The 13,847-nt window shown below is 39.5% G+C and overlaps 1 protein-coding gene across 1 annotated transcript; it reads left to right on the top strand.

The window, feature by feature from the left end:
- Positions 1-273: 273 nt before the first annotated feature.
- On the top strand, positions 274-12,184 carry LOC146643722 (TBC1 domain family member 20). The gene is made up of 11 exons (XM_085395997.1): positions 274-352; positions 453-527; positions 1,264-1,318; positions 3,160-3,290; positions 3,415-3,495; positions 3,878-4,064; positions 4,153-4,254; positions 6,729-6,870; positions 7,689-7,873; positions 8,716-8,825; positions 10,356-12,184. Exons 2-11 carry the CDS (start codon positions 458-460, stop codon positions 10,520-10,522), a joined length of 1,230 nt encoding a protein of 409 aa, XP_085252123.1. The 5' UTR covers positions 274-352; positions 453-457; the 3' UTR covers positions 10,523-12,184.
- Positions 12,185-13,847: the final 1,663 nt, after the last annotated feature.

Raw genomic sequence — 13,847 nt, 5'->3', positions numbered from 1 at the left:
CCCGTTCGTAAAGAAAAAAAAAAAATAAAGCAATCACAGTGTCCTGTCCGTTTTTTCTTTGTTATTTGCAATTACGATACAAACACTCACTTTTTCCTTATAAAAAAAGTTACTGCATAAGAACATTTCTGTCTCAAAATTTATTATACAAAGTATAATTGCCTGTGTCGCTCACATGTATGGACTACAAATCTGTGATCAAGTCAGGTTGCAGTGCGAGTGAAAGGAAAACCAATAGTATACGTCGGTTTGGTCACGTGGTATTTCTGACCAATTGCATTGTAGCTGAGAACGCTCGCTCGGTTGAGTTAAGTAGCGACAGCTGTTGAGGGAAGCTTCGTCGCTGGGACAGGTATTTTCAGTGTTTTTTCACCTGTTTACATACATATTTTTAATTCTTTAACTCACATATGTTACGGTGTAAACTCGGAGATTCCGTTGTCTGCTTTTAGAGGGAATGAAAAGACTCAAGAGGAAGAAACAGAACGGCGGAGTTGTGGTGAATGGGAATGGATCTTTCACAAGAGGTACGCGATGACAGCTAACAGACTTTGTTTTTGAAGAAGAGATACTACATTCAGTCGCTTAAGACGTCTTATTTTAAAGTTATACCGTTTTATTACGATGGCTGCTTCGATAACATCTGTACGTGCAGGCAAGCAAAACTAGACCAGACTAGACTATGTAGCTAATTCTAATTTAATCTAATATTACTGCAGTCAAGTGATAGCAACTAAAAATGTGCTGCTTTGTTTACAAGAGGGCAAACTTTAGCTGCTTGCGTGGCAGCCTGTCAGGCAGACTGGACTGCTTGGAAATTTACAGCTGACAGTCTGGCAGGGAGGAGACGGAAAAGGTGCTTTTGGTCAGCGATCCAGCAAAGCTGATACTTGTTTTGCGTTTAACTCACACTGGCTGCAATCTAAAGCATAGCATTTAGATAACTTTATGATCATTGATCCTAATGGCTTTGCTTGCGTAAATGACTTTTAAAAAAGGCAATGTCTTTTAGTATGAAATGAATGAAGAAACACCTGGTTTGTCTGTGCAGGTTAGTAAAATAAGTATAAATCTTTGGGTTTACCTTCAAAGCCATAATAGTGTGATTTTTAAACGTGATCCTCAAGTCTCTGTCCTTATCCATTTTTCTTCCCCCCTAACTTTCTTCTCTCTGTGGACGCTCTCGCACAACTCTCTGTTTCATCCATACCACTCGCTTTTACTTTGTTTTCTTACACCTCCATCTCTGCCTGTTTGTTACAGAGCCAGGTTGTGGGAGGAAGCAGAAGCTGGCTGAGATCCATCAGGCTTTGATCAGGTTAATATCACAGTGTGTCTCTAGAGTGTGCTTACTCCACAAAAACTGGACATGCACATTTAAGCAGATGAAGAGCAATTTTACACTCTTGAGCTATGTGCTGCCAGTCATGGGACATCCAGATTTGTGTATTATGTTCTAGGAGTGAAATAAAACAGGAAAATAGTTGCTTCAGCGAACATGAAAAGCCTGACAATCTTCTTCATCATTTTAGAAGCCTAAAAAGTGGATCTTCTTTTCAATATTTCCTATGGTAATAAATACCTCAGATAGTTCTACAACTCCAGGGCATAAGGCATATTTCCACTGGAGAAATCCCCTCTACCTTCTTATCCAATACACTATTTCACAATTAGATGGCACTAATTTATCAACAGACAATAACTTTTATACTAACATGATTGCACATGTGGTGATTACTCTGGTGTGTTCAGGAATATTATGATGTAATCATAAGGACCTTTAAACTGTGTCCTAAAATGTGTTATACAGTTAAGTCTACACGTTTTTGGGTAGTGATACATTTTTTTTCTAATGTTGCCTCTGTACATCACCCCAGTGAATTTCAAATTTAAAACTGAAATAAAACAATCAAGATGTGATTGAAGTGCTGACTTTAAGCTGTAATTCAAGGGGTTTCACAAAGATATTGCATTAACTGTTTGAAAATTATAGCAGTTTTTATAGCTAGTCCCTCATTTTCAGCAGCTCAGAAGTAATTGGACAATTGACTGATTAGCACTTTCATGGCCAGGCAAAGCCTGCTCCCTCATTAATTCATGACAAATTACACAGATAAAATATCTGGAGTTAAATCGAGGTGTTCAGTCAGGAGTTGTTCATCTGAATTTAATTTAGAAGTCCAAAATTGATGTTGATGAAAGTGACAGGGGCCATCATTAGTCTGAATAATCCCCAAATAAACCTATCAGAGAGCGAACACAGGAACTTTAGGAGTGATCAAAATCATGTGATTCATCACTAGCCAGTGAATTCACTTGGCAAGATGATGCCAAAACAAGATCTTGCCAAATCAAGAACACTCTCTTTGTGAAGTAGGTGTTTCATTCTTAAGGTCTTCAATCAAAAGACACCTTCATGAATGGAAATGCAGAGGGTTTACAATAAGGTCCAAACTACTGGTTCATTCAAGAATTGTATTAGACTTTTCTAGAGAACATCTAAAAGAGTGGCAACAGTTCTGGAAAAAAGATGAAAATAAGATTAACTAGTGCCAGAATGATGGGGAGTTAAGTATGGAGAAGTAGAAAACCACTCATGATCCACATTATCTGTCAAACACAGTGTTTACTATGTTATGGTATGGGCATGTATGGCTGCCAGTGAACGCGGAGCACTAGTCTATAGTGATGAGACTCTTGATTGAAGCAGCAGGGTTCATTCTACTCAGATTCAGCCAAATTCTGCAAAACTGATTGGACAGCGGTGGGAATTCCAAAAGGGTACTGCAAAAACGGCTCAAGAGAGAATTATTATTATTTTGGGGGGATTCTCTTCAATGACCAAGTCATATTTGGTCATGCACATGTGTTCTAGACTTCAGGCAGTAATTTTTAAAAGAATTTTTATTAAACTACTTAAAATGACTCCAATTAAATTTTAGCCTGTGAGAGTAATTTAAATTAAATTAACATATAAATAGTGCTGACCTGTTGAACATAGTAATTTTTTAATTCTACAAAAAATGCATTAGCTGTTTTCTTAGTTTATTTAAATCAGAGGTAGGAGTTTCTAACTGGTACAAAGGTACAAATTTTAGATACTATGAGCAGACTGTAAGTAATATAAAAATTGTCTAATTTTGGCTTTTGAATGAACAGTGATCCAGTGGACATTGAGACCTTGAGGAGAGCGGCAGTCAGTAAAGGAGGACTGCTCACTGATGAGCTAAGGAGAAAAGTATGGCCCAAACTACTGAACATAAATGTCTATGAGCTACCACATAAACCTGGTTAGTATACACTTAACTTAATGCGTGGTTAGTGTTTGATGAACTGCATAAATAAGTAATAAATTAAGTGCTCCTAGTGCAAACAATGCTAGCAACAATAAGGGAAATATTTCTTTTGTTTTAGGTCGAGATGTGAGGGAGAACCACAAAGACTACAACCAAGTAGTCCTTGATGTCAGGAGGTCGATGAAGCGTTTTCCGAAAGGTGTGTGTGTGTGTGTGTGGGTGGGTGTGTTTTATCTCTAAAGATAGCAGCATAGCGCAATGTGCCATTTGTTAAACTGTAACCCTGACCTTACAGCAACATGGAGTTATCTTGTGAGTAATTTATAAACCAAGTTTAATCTTCACAGGAGGAGTTCCCACTTTTTTGAGCTGAGAGTGTTGTTGTATTTTAAATTCAACAGCACTACTGTTGTTTACAGAGTCAGCAAGCACGTTTGCCTTTAAAATCTTGCAACATAGCAGAATGAGGCCCATAGAAAACACTGGATTCTGTATTCTGAACTCTAATAATCCAATAATAAACACTTTCTAGTGTCACTTTTTGGATTACATAAATGCACTGCTCATTTGCTCTTCTGCAGGTATGCCAGCCACGGAGAGAGCAGTGCTTCAGGAGCAGCTCATCGACATCATACTGGAGGTTTTGAAGCGTAACACTCAGCTGCACTACTACCAAGGCTACCATGATGTGGCCGTCACTCTGCTGCTGGTAGTTGGGGAACGAATGGCCATCGCCTTGTTGGACACACTGTCTAATTATCACCTCAGGTTGGATATTTTATTTCCTGATGATTCTCATACTTTTATGTATAGTTAAAATGTTTTTCCAACTTCTGCAAGTCTTCTCTCTGTGCAGGGACTTCATGGATCCTACCATGGACAGCACCAAACACATTTTAAACTATCTGATGCCTATTTTGGAGCAGGTTGATTTGGAACTGCATGACTTCATGATCAGGTACAAAAAGTAGTGACCACTAGAGGGCACCACAGTGTTGGTTTTTACCTATAATGCTTACAGGGAGAGAAACGGCTAGTGTATTTGCAATTGAATTAAAATATTACTGAAAACACATCAGCAGTTGGAGTTCAGCTATCAAATGGTACAACAGCCTGTCTGTCCTGCCAAGGTGTACACCACATTTAACCTTATTTGCGAGATAAAGTTAAATGTATTTTACTAGTGAATTCACCTAAAAATGATATATGAACAATTTGCAGTTTGTTAAAACACAAAACAAAGGACGTCAAGAAATAGCCAGCTGCTGCAGATAATGTGTGATGGACTGCGGATGGGAATGTTTGCAAATCAATGAATCGAATCACCCTTTAAAGTATTTTTGATGTGTGCATGTCTGCAGTTTTTTTTTTGTTGTTGTCTTGTTGCCTGTTCATAATTGATACTGTACTGGCAACTTCCATATTTGCAAACTACCTGTCTACTTGCATACATGCTGACATAAACAGAAAAAGCACAAAAAACAAGACATTGCACTTGGAGAAAGACAGCAGGATAAACAACACCCTACTTCAAAGTTTCAGTCACCCTTTCTGCTGTGCGCTTCCTCTTCTCCTTGTCTGTCTTCTTATCTCTGCCTCTTTTATTCTGTACTTGTTCTTTTGCTCACCTTTATTTTTCTTTCTCTCCTGCTTCATTTTCAATCCCTACCCAACCCATCGCACATGCTCTTTGCCCTTTGCTCCTTCCCTCTATCGGTCCCTGCTTCTTTCCATTTGTCAGTCCCTTTATTTAGCACGCATTTGTTCTTTGTCGCTCAGTTCTCCTGTCCAGTATTGATCGGAAACTTCTAATTTGTTATTTTACTTGAGGCACAGTAGCAGGATATATGAGGTTGAAGAAAACATACTTTTCTTTCAGTTCTGTATTTTATATCTCAAGTGTTCAGGATTTCAGGATTATGACATATGTATTAAAGGCAATGAGTGGGGAAAAAAAGCTTTTGACCAACTCAGATCCAGAGGTTTTCTTTTTTTTCTGGTTTTGATCCACATGTCCTGTGTCATTGGATCACTTAAAACGGGCAGTCATATATTAAGAAAGAGTGATTGTACGTTCTCACTTTTCATACTTGACCATATGTTTAAAATGTGACTTAAAGGCATGAGTCAGGCAAACAAGTCTGACCTTTATTGTGGTCAAATGAATATTTTTTTTTTTTTGGGGGGGTGGCTTCCCAAACAATGAAAGGTTCAAATGTGTCTTGTTATTTCATAGAAATTTAGGTGATAATTCATTGACTTCCAAAACTTAAGAAGTGGCCAAGAAAACAATCTGGTCCATCTTTAAAAAGAAGGAAAACATAGTCTAAGTTAGCAACACCAAAAGGCCCGGAAGACCAGATAAGACACTTGATTTTTACAAATTCTTTCCTTGGTTTAAAAAAAACAAAAACAAAAAATATCCTTCAAAATATCTAACCAAGTCAAGAACATTCTCCAGGAGGTAGGTGTGTCATTGTCAACGAAACGTCCAAACCACTGCTTACACTTAAGAACAGAAAGGCCAGATTAGACTTTGCCAGAAAACATCTAAAAGAGCTCTGGAAAAAGGAAACCAATATGAACTCATATCAGAATTATGGAAGAGAAGAGTATGGAGGAGGAAAGAAACAACCCATGATCCAAAGCAGACCTCATCATCTGTCAAACATGTGGAGGCAATGTTATGACATTGGCATGTATGCATGCCAGTGGAACCAGGTCACTAGTGTTTATTGATGATGTGACTGCTGATAGAAGTAGCAGGATAAATTCTGAAGTGTACAGAACTATATTATCTGCTCAGATTCAGCCAAATATGGATGCTACTTAAGAGTCCAAAGGAAACTGCAAAGCAGCTGACAAGTTTCTCAAGACAGAGAAAGTGGAATAAAATCAAGGTCTAACAGTACAGGGATATTTGATGATGTTCTTTCAGTCCCCGTTTGTAAAATGTTAGTTTCTCAGGTTGCGTTTGAGCCTCTGATCTATAAAAATGCCTGCAATGTCTAAATAGTTGATTAAATACTTTTCTGTAAGACTTCTTGAATTACAGCTAAAAGTGTGAACATTAATCACATATTAACTATTTTTTAATCAAAATCTGCTGTGGTGGTGTACAGAGGCAACACTGTACAGTATATACTGTTATGGTTTCATAAATGTTTCTATTCTTGGATTTGTATTAAAATCTCTTTAATGTGGTCATCTGCTGCACTAAGACCCAGTGTAAATAAATGGGGATTATTTTGAAATGTGAATGATACAAAACCAGTCTAGAGAAGTCCGAGAATAAATAAATACAAAATAGTTCAGAAAGGATCAAACAGGGCAAATATGAACGTAGATATATGTATAAACAGGGTTACAAAAAAATAATCAAATGAAATGTTAAAATAAGGTAACATGATGAAATGTGCCTTTTGTCTTTAGAGCGGAGGTTGGAACCATCTTTGCACTTTCCTGGCTCATCACATGGTACGGCCATGTTCTCTCAGAGTTCAAGCATACCCTGAGACTGTACGACTTCTTCCTGGCCTCACATCCCCTGATGCCCATCTACCTTGCTGCTACGGTATGGGCGAGAGCCAATGAGGTTGTTTTGTCAGTAATCCAGAACACGTGAATACATGTTGCCACACACACACACACACACACACACACACACACACACACACACACACACACACACAGAGTGAGGCAGAGTACTGTGAAGTCATCAGACTAGTTAATTAGATACTTCCTAATGAGCAGATGAGAAAGAGGGGTACAGAGGGAGGGATTAAAGAGGAAAGGGAAAAAGAATGAGCAGAGAGAGCTGACTGATGTGAGAGCTTTAGTAGGAAGGACACGGAAACAGATTACAAAGGGAAAACATTTTGACTTTTTTCATCTGCTCCTCCACACTAACTGCTGCATGCCATACATGCGTGTTACTTCCAGCTGGATTGTTTCTGTCTGCTGAAGTATGTTATGTCGAGAGTGTACACAAGTCCTTTTGTTCCTTTGTGTTATTTAACTGTAGAGTCTGTGCATTTTGATTAGTGGCTTCTTGTTTGCACTTGAGGATGTTTTTGTGTGTGTGTGTGTGTGTGTGTGTGTGTGTGTGTGTGTGTGAGTGTGTTTAGAGGGGCTGGGCAGAGGGAGAGCTCTGTTTGAAGTGTGTGAAACAACAAAGCAGAATGTAGTTCATGTTTCCTCCCAGGCAGAGTACAGCGCACAGCATGGGGCTTTAACTCTTCATCTGCTTATCTGTCTGCAGTGCACTTACTGCGCCTCACAAACAACGCAAGCTAATGTACTATATATGCAGTCTAGTATTCAAGTGTTACCCAGAGTGATCTGCTTTAGGGTTAAAAGTTTTAACTGGTGCTTTGCTCCTCTTCTCCTCAGATTGTGTTGCACAGAGAAAAGGAGGTGAAGCAGACAGAGTGTGACATGGCCATGGTCCACCACCTCCTCTCTCGTATCCCCCAGGATCTCCCATACGAGCTTCTGATTGGCCAGGCACAGGACCTGTTCGAGAAGTACCCTCCATCATTACTGGCCAAGCGGGCAGCACTGCAGTCTCGCAAGAGGTGAGGGCACACCATTTTAATAAAGTTGTTAATTGGGCATTACTATCCCCTCAACCCACTCCTCCCTAAGCCAGGTTCTGCAGGAGGTTTCTTCCTGTGTAAAGGGAGTTTTTCCTTCCCACTGTCGCCAAGTGCTTGTTCATAGGGGGTCATCTAAACTCTGTATTATTTTAGAGTTTCTATCTTACAATATGGTAAAGCCCCTTGAAGTAACTGTTGTTGTTATTTGGTGCTTTGTAAATAAAATAGAATTTAATTGAATATTTAATAAATGCAGAAAATGCATGTAATGTAATGTCATTCCTTCAACAACTGAGAGTTGATGCTCAATAAGCACATCGTGACTGGCTCGGTGGTGCTGCTAACACACACAGGACATTTAGTGTGTGTGTGTGTGTGTGTGTGTGTGTGTGTGATTCTGTGTGACCATTTTTCACATTTTTAAACTTTTTAGGGGGTAGTCTTAGAGGCATGATAACAGTCTCCTTTTCAGTGTGTATCCTCAGCCATCAGTCGCTTTCTGCCTGTCAGTGTCCTTCGGTGTGGCTCATACAGTCATTGTTTAGGGCATGAAGTGACACAAGGCCTTGACTGACACACTGAAAGATACTGTCTCACCATACATTACCCTCTGAGCTTCCTATACACATGAGATATTGAGTTAGCAGTTCTCTGAAATTGTCTACCACTCACTTCCTCGCCTGTCTTTTTCCATCACTTTATTCATCAGACCATCTTTTCACATCATTCCAGTTATCCATGCTTCACCTTAGACCTGCCTCTGTTCTCCATCACTGACTAAATCTCCCTCTACTTTCCTTCTCTTCCTCTGCTTTCTTTAGCCGGTCCATCAGCACCTTCCAGGCATTTCAGCTCTCCACCCTCCACCAGAGGCCGGACTCTGTTCTCCAGCGTCTCACAAAGGCCCAGGGCTCCACCACCTCCAGACACGGTAAAAATAGCCTCTGTAATCTTATTACTGACTCTGAAGGAGGTCTTCACACATACAGAGTACAGACATGTAGATGGTTATGGTAAAAGTAAATTCTTTGAAGTTGGCATAATAATAATAATAATAATAATAATAATAATAATATTATTATCAACTGTGGAACTGTATGAAGAAAATTTGTTGGATGTTGGATCCTCAGTTTGTTACATTTGTTTTTTCCACCTCATGTAAACACAATTCTTCAAAACAAGGCAACAGCAAATATGCCATCGCCCACAATCTCTGCACCTCCCTTTGGGCCAATCAATAACAAGTAAACAAATACTGTAGCACCCCCATCAGACCAATCAAGTGCAAATTTGAATATGGCAGAACAGAACAAAAAGATGCATTATTCCCGTAGGTTTTTAGCAGCTTGTATAAGATGAACACGCAATCACAAACATGTTGTATCATTCCCCTCAGACTAAGCAGAGTAATATTAAAGCTTATTTACACAATTCCCCATAGTTTCATCAAAATTCAATTACAAGTGAGATGAAATGCATAACGGACACACAGAGGGCCGATCTATAGAACCTTCTTCTCTGCCTCTCATTAACTATGAAAAATCGTCCTTCACCTTGTAAGCAGTGGTTTTACAACACTATTGTAACTCAAGTCCAATTTTAGCTGATTTCATTGATCAAAGATATACCATGTGTTTGAAATCTTGGGGGGTGGGATTGCCTTTCTTTAGTATTTGCCGTTTTTAATTGATTCAAATTGCAGCCACAAAGGATTCAACAAAAATGGTGGATAGACACACTGGGAGTGATGGAAAAGGCAAAAAAAAGTCAGAAGTCAGTCTGTTTATTAACACTGGCTTTCCATTTTGGTGCAGTGTTATAGGATTGTGCTGCATAACTATAGATGCAAAACACTTGAAACTTTCACCCAGAGGTGCCAATAAAAACTGACTTCATGTCTGTGTTTAATCACTCTTTAACACAGCCACCTCTAGCTGTGGTTGGCACTGCAAATGTATAGAAAAGCTGTTTTACCTTTGTTTGGTTAAATTTGCCGCTCAGAACACTGAATTCCCAGAGCGGTTGTTATATACATGCCAATTTAAAGAGAGATCTACGGTTAAATACGTGTGACATCACCACCACCCAACAGTTTTATAAAATGAAACAAAACTGAGAAGTTTAAAATTCCACACACGAGGTCTGTGTTTAAATGTTAAATAATGCACTATTAATGCAGCCTGGCAGGAAACCTCCACGAAGCTTAAAATATTCAATTTTCGCTTAAAGTGTTTTTTGATTTGTGTTGATTTAACTCCATGGACATTTTTAGAAGATGTAGTCTGTTTGTTAGTGCTGAAGGGTGAACCTAATATTTAAAATAGTAGTAAAAAAAAAGTCAAACTACAGCATCCAAAATAATCATAAGACTGAAGCAGCTCCTTTCTAAATTTTACAAAACCGAAATATTGCAGTTTTTGTGCTCCTCCTTATTCTGTGCTCGCAACCTCCTGACACGCAGGCCTGGAAGCTGCGTTGCCCGGGGACCGAGGCCAGCTGTGGAGGAGGGGAAACAGGATGGTGAAGATGGCAGTGTGGGGGCTGTCCGCGACACTCGGGGCAGCCGTGTTCGCTGTGGCTCAGACCGCCATGGACTGGGGACCTGAGGCATTACTTCAACTGTTCTGACGTGGCGGTGGCGGTGGTGGGAATACAGACTATTCAGCAAGAACACTGACACATGCAGTATAGGTGCACATTTTTACAAACTTGAAGCTTATCTTGAGATGGTGAAGAAAATGAGGAGGAACAATATTGGTGCCAAACAGGTTGTTGCCACTAAACCACGTTGAACAAGCATGCTGCTTGTTTTCTATAATTCAGCCTCAGGATTCTTGTACACGTGTGTGTGTGTGTGTGTGTGTGTGTGTGTGTGTGTGTGTGTGTGTGAGAGCAGGATACCTGAAGTAGAAAGCCAAACCGGTGACAAAGAGATGAAGGTCACAAATGGGTGCAAAGCAAAAGGGTTAGTTGTCATTTTGTGGCTCTTACAGTCTGGGTGACTTGCTCCTATATAGGAGGGGATTATGCATGTCCCCCTGTCAGCGGCCCTTTACATAAGGATCCGTCCGTGCACGTGAAACACTAACACATTTTTGCTGTTTCAGGCTGCTGCTATCTATTTCTTGTCAGCTGACTATTTTGCTGATACTTGTTTTTAGTTCGTCCTGCCCGGTTTGTGTATTTCTGTTAAAGTGTTTCATTTGCTTTTTAGATCAGCAGCAATATCTGAGAGCCAAAAGTGCCCAAAGCCAGCACAGTGACACATGAGTACAAATTATTAAAGAGCGGCGTTTTCTGCTAAAAGCTTCTAGTTACTAGCAAAGAAGGGAAGTGAAAGAGAAAGATGGAGCGATGGAGGTGGAGATTTTTCTTGTGAGCCTTGTATTAATTGCTTTACTCCAGGTGGCAGCCAGTTAAATTTACAGTAGAGCGTGACACACCAAATGAGCTTTTGCGCTATCAAAATATGAATGTTGCACTCAGTAACAAGGGTCGCTTTATGCAAGCAGTGATACTTTTTGGAAAATCATTTAGCAGGAGGTATTGAAGCAGTTTTTTTATGTTTTCAGTTGCAGTTTTGCTGCTGCTTGCTGCCCACCGCACTGAGTGAATATGGGGAAGAAACCAGTACTTTTACATTCCTAAAATATTTAGCAGGTTTGCGCTGACATCCACCCCGAACAGCCATCACTAGAGCAAAAATACCTCATCTTCATCTTTCTGCAGCTTAAAAATGACTGTTTAGCTTTAATCAGTGGACAATTTGAACAATTTCTGTAACTGAAAGATTTTTACGTAAATATATTTGTTTGTGCATCTCCCCGAATAGCAACACACATACTTAGATGCTGTTAATGCCAAAGCTAATCACAGAGTTTCATAGCCTGAAAAGCGAATATTAATAATAGAGGCCGCTTCCACCTGAGGTACACGCGTGGGTGTGTGAGGGGTTTCCTTCCAAACAGCGATGCATGCTCTCTGTTAGACTTAAATAATGAATAATTAATCAGCTTTTACAAGCATGTACCGAAGCTTCGCTGAAGTCACAACACTCCCCAGCCACCCAGCCTATCCCCGCTGCTTCCTCTGTCATCAGATATGAATGTATCACATGTTTGCACAGCTCGCCGTGCAGTCTGCCCTGTTGATTTCTTCTGCGTGTGAAGTCAGCCGTGCACAATCAGTTGTGTCTACAGTTTCACTGTAGTAAATTAGAGCTTCTGAGCCCCAAGCATTCATCACGGTGAGATAAGTTAATCATTATTTATATATATATATATATATATATATATATATATATATATAAAAAAAAAGAATAAATCAGAGGAAAATACCCCACAAACTGTTGACTGGGTCTGCAAGTCAGTCGGTAATCCTGTGCTGGTTGATCAAATAGCCTGAGCTGTACATTTGATTGTCCAGTATAAATGCATTAAATGTGCACTTGTGCAAAAAGCGAGAAATGGGAAATGTTAGCTTTAGTTGCAGGCCAGTTTTGTTTCTTTTAAAAATGTTTGGGTCGTCTGTGTTTTTATCTATTAATGTTTTGTTTCATTCTGTGCCTCATTAACAGTCAAATTGTTTATTTTACGAGCAACAATCTGATTGGCTATTTATTTAGATATGATATTAAATAATGACAGGGTTGTATGAATATGTGTTTAATATAACCAAATAAGAGGAATGGCTTAAATGGTTAATAACGGTTTGCGGTTTACAGCAGTTTGGGTTTATATCTGTGCAGGTCATAGTGACTTAGATTTAAAAGCTGCTTTGTGTCAGTTATCATGAGTCAGTTTAGGAGTGAAAGGAATGAACTGACATTTTGCTTCCTCGCTGAGAGTTTGATGAACATACTACTTTGGACAACTGTAGGCAGCTTAGCATGAAGACTGGAAACGAGATCGATTTCTGGCTCCATCTGAAATCTGCCCACCTGCACCTCTGGAACTCACACAAAACATGTTTGCTTAATTCGTTTCTACAAGTTGTAATTCTTTGAAGGTTAGAAGCGTTCACCGAGGCACCATAGGAAGTCACCGTGCTTGGACAGAAATGAGAGTGCTCTCAGTGTTCACATAGAGAAATACACCATATGGACTTAAGTATACTGCCAGCTATACTTTACACCCACAGGAGCTGCTCATCCTTAAAAACCCATGAGGTGAAACTCCCGGTGCGCAGTTTTTCTGCCGATGTTTACCCAGGAAAGCCTGAACCATGCCAGGAAATTGAGAAATATTGTAGGCCTCCATCTAATTCAGTGAGCTTTTGTTGAACAGTGCATTTTTCATAAATGTTTTGCATGGCTAGGTGCTCGCTGTTATACACAATGCGGCTGAAAACATCTTGAATTCAAAAATTTAGACGTGTGGTTCAATACTTTAGTCCATATAGTGTAACTTTAAACTTTTCAGAGTAATATATAGAAAAGGAACATTTACTGTTGACCTAAATGCAGTAATGTCTGTTACCACTGGCTGTACTTTTAAAGTGGTTGTGTGTCGCTGTGTGTCTATGATGCTTTGACACATGATTTATATAAATATGTATTCAGAAAATATTTTTTGGTTTTTGCTTATTCATAAAGTGCTGCTTGGTTTTAATATGCTGAGAAAAACACTTTGACGATTGTGTTTGACATTACTGTGTGGTTCTATTTTGTGCCATGTATACACACATGAACACACAAGGTGAGTGGTAGTGCTGCCAGATCCTAATGAGGATTTAATTCTTGCCCCTGGCTTTTGGCGTGCTAAGATACTTTCTCCTTGTCCCCCCCCCCCCCTCCTTGCAATCATGTTAAACTTCAAAAACACCCACACCAACACCTGCCCAGTCTCAGTTTGGCACATGCCTAAAAAAATGATTGAAGCCTGTTTCTGGGTCTGAGTGAGATCAGTCAAAAGAAAGACGAAGGAGGTTTCAGGCTCATTTAAATTCATAAATA

The sequence above is a fragment of the Rhamphochromis longiceps genome, linkage group LG22 (genome assembly GCF_057381845.1).
Source record: "Rhamphochromis longiceps isolate RC_006_pf linkage group LG22, R_longiceps_female_GT1.1, whole genome shotgun sequence".
Classification (NCBI taxonomy): domain Eukaryota; kingdom Metazoa; phylum Chordata; class Actinopteri; order Cichliformes; family Cichlidae; genus Rhamphochromis; species Rhamphochromis longiceps.
Note: the sequence above shows the minus strand (reverse complement) of the source record. Positions and strands in the feature narration are given on the sequence as shown.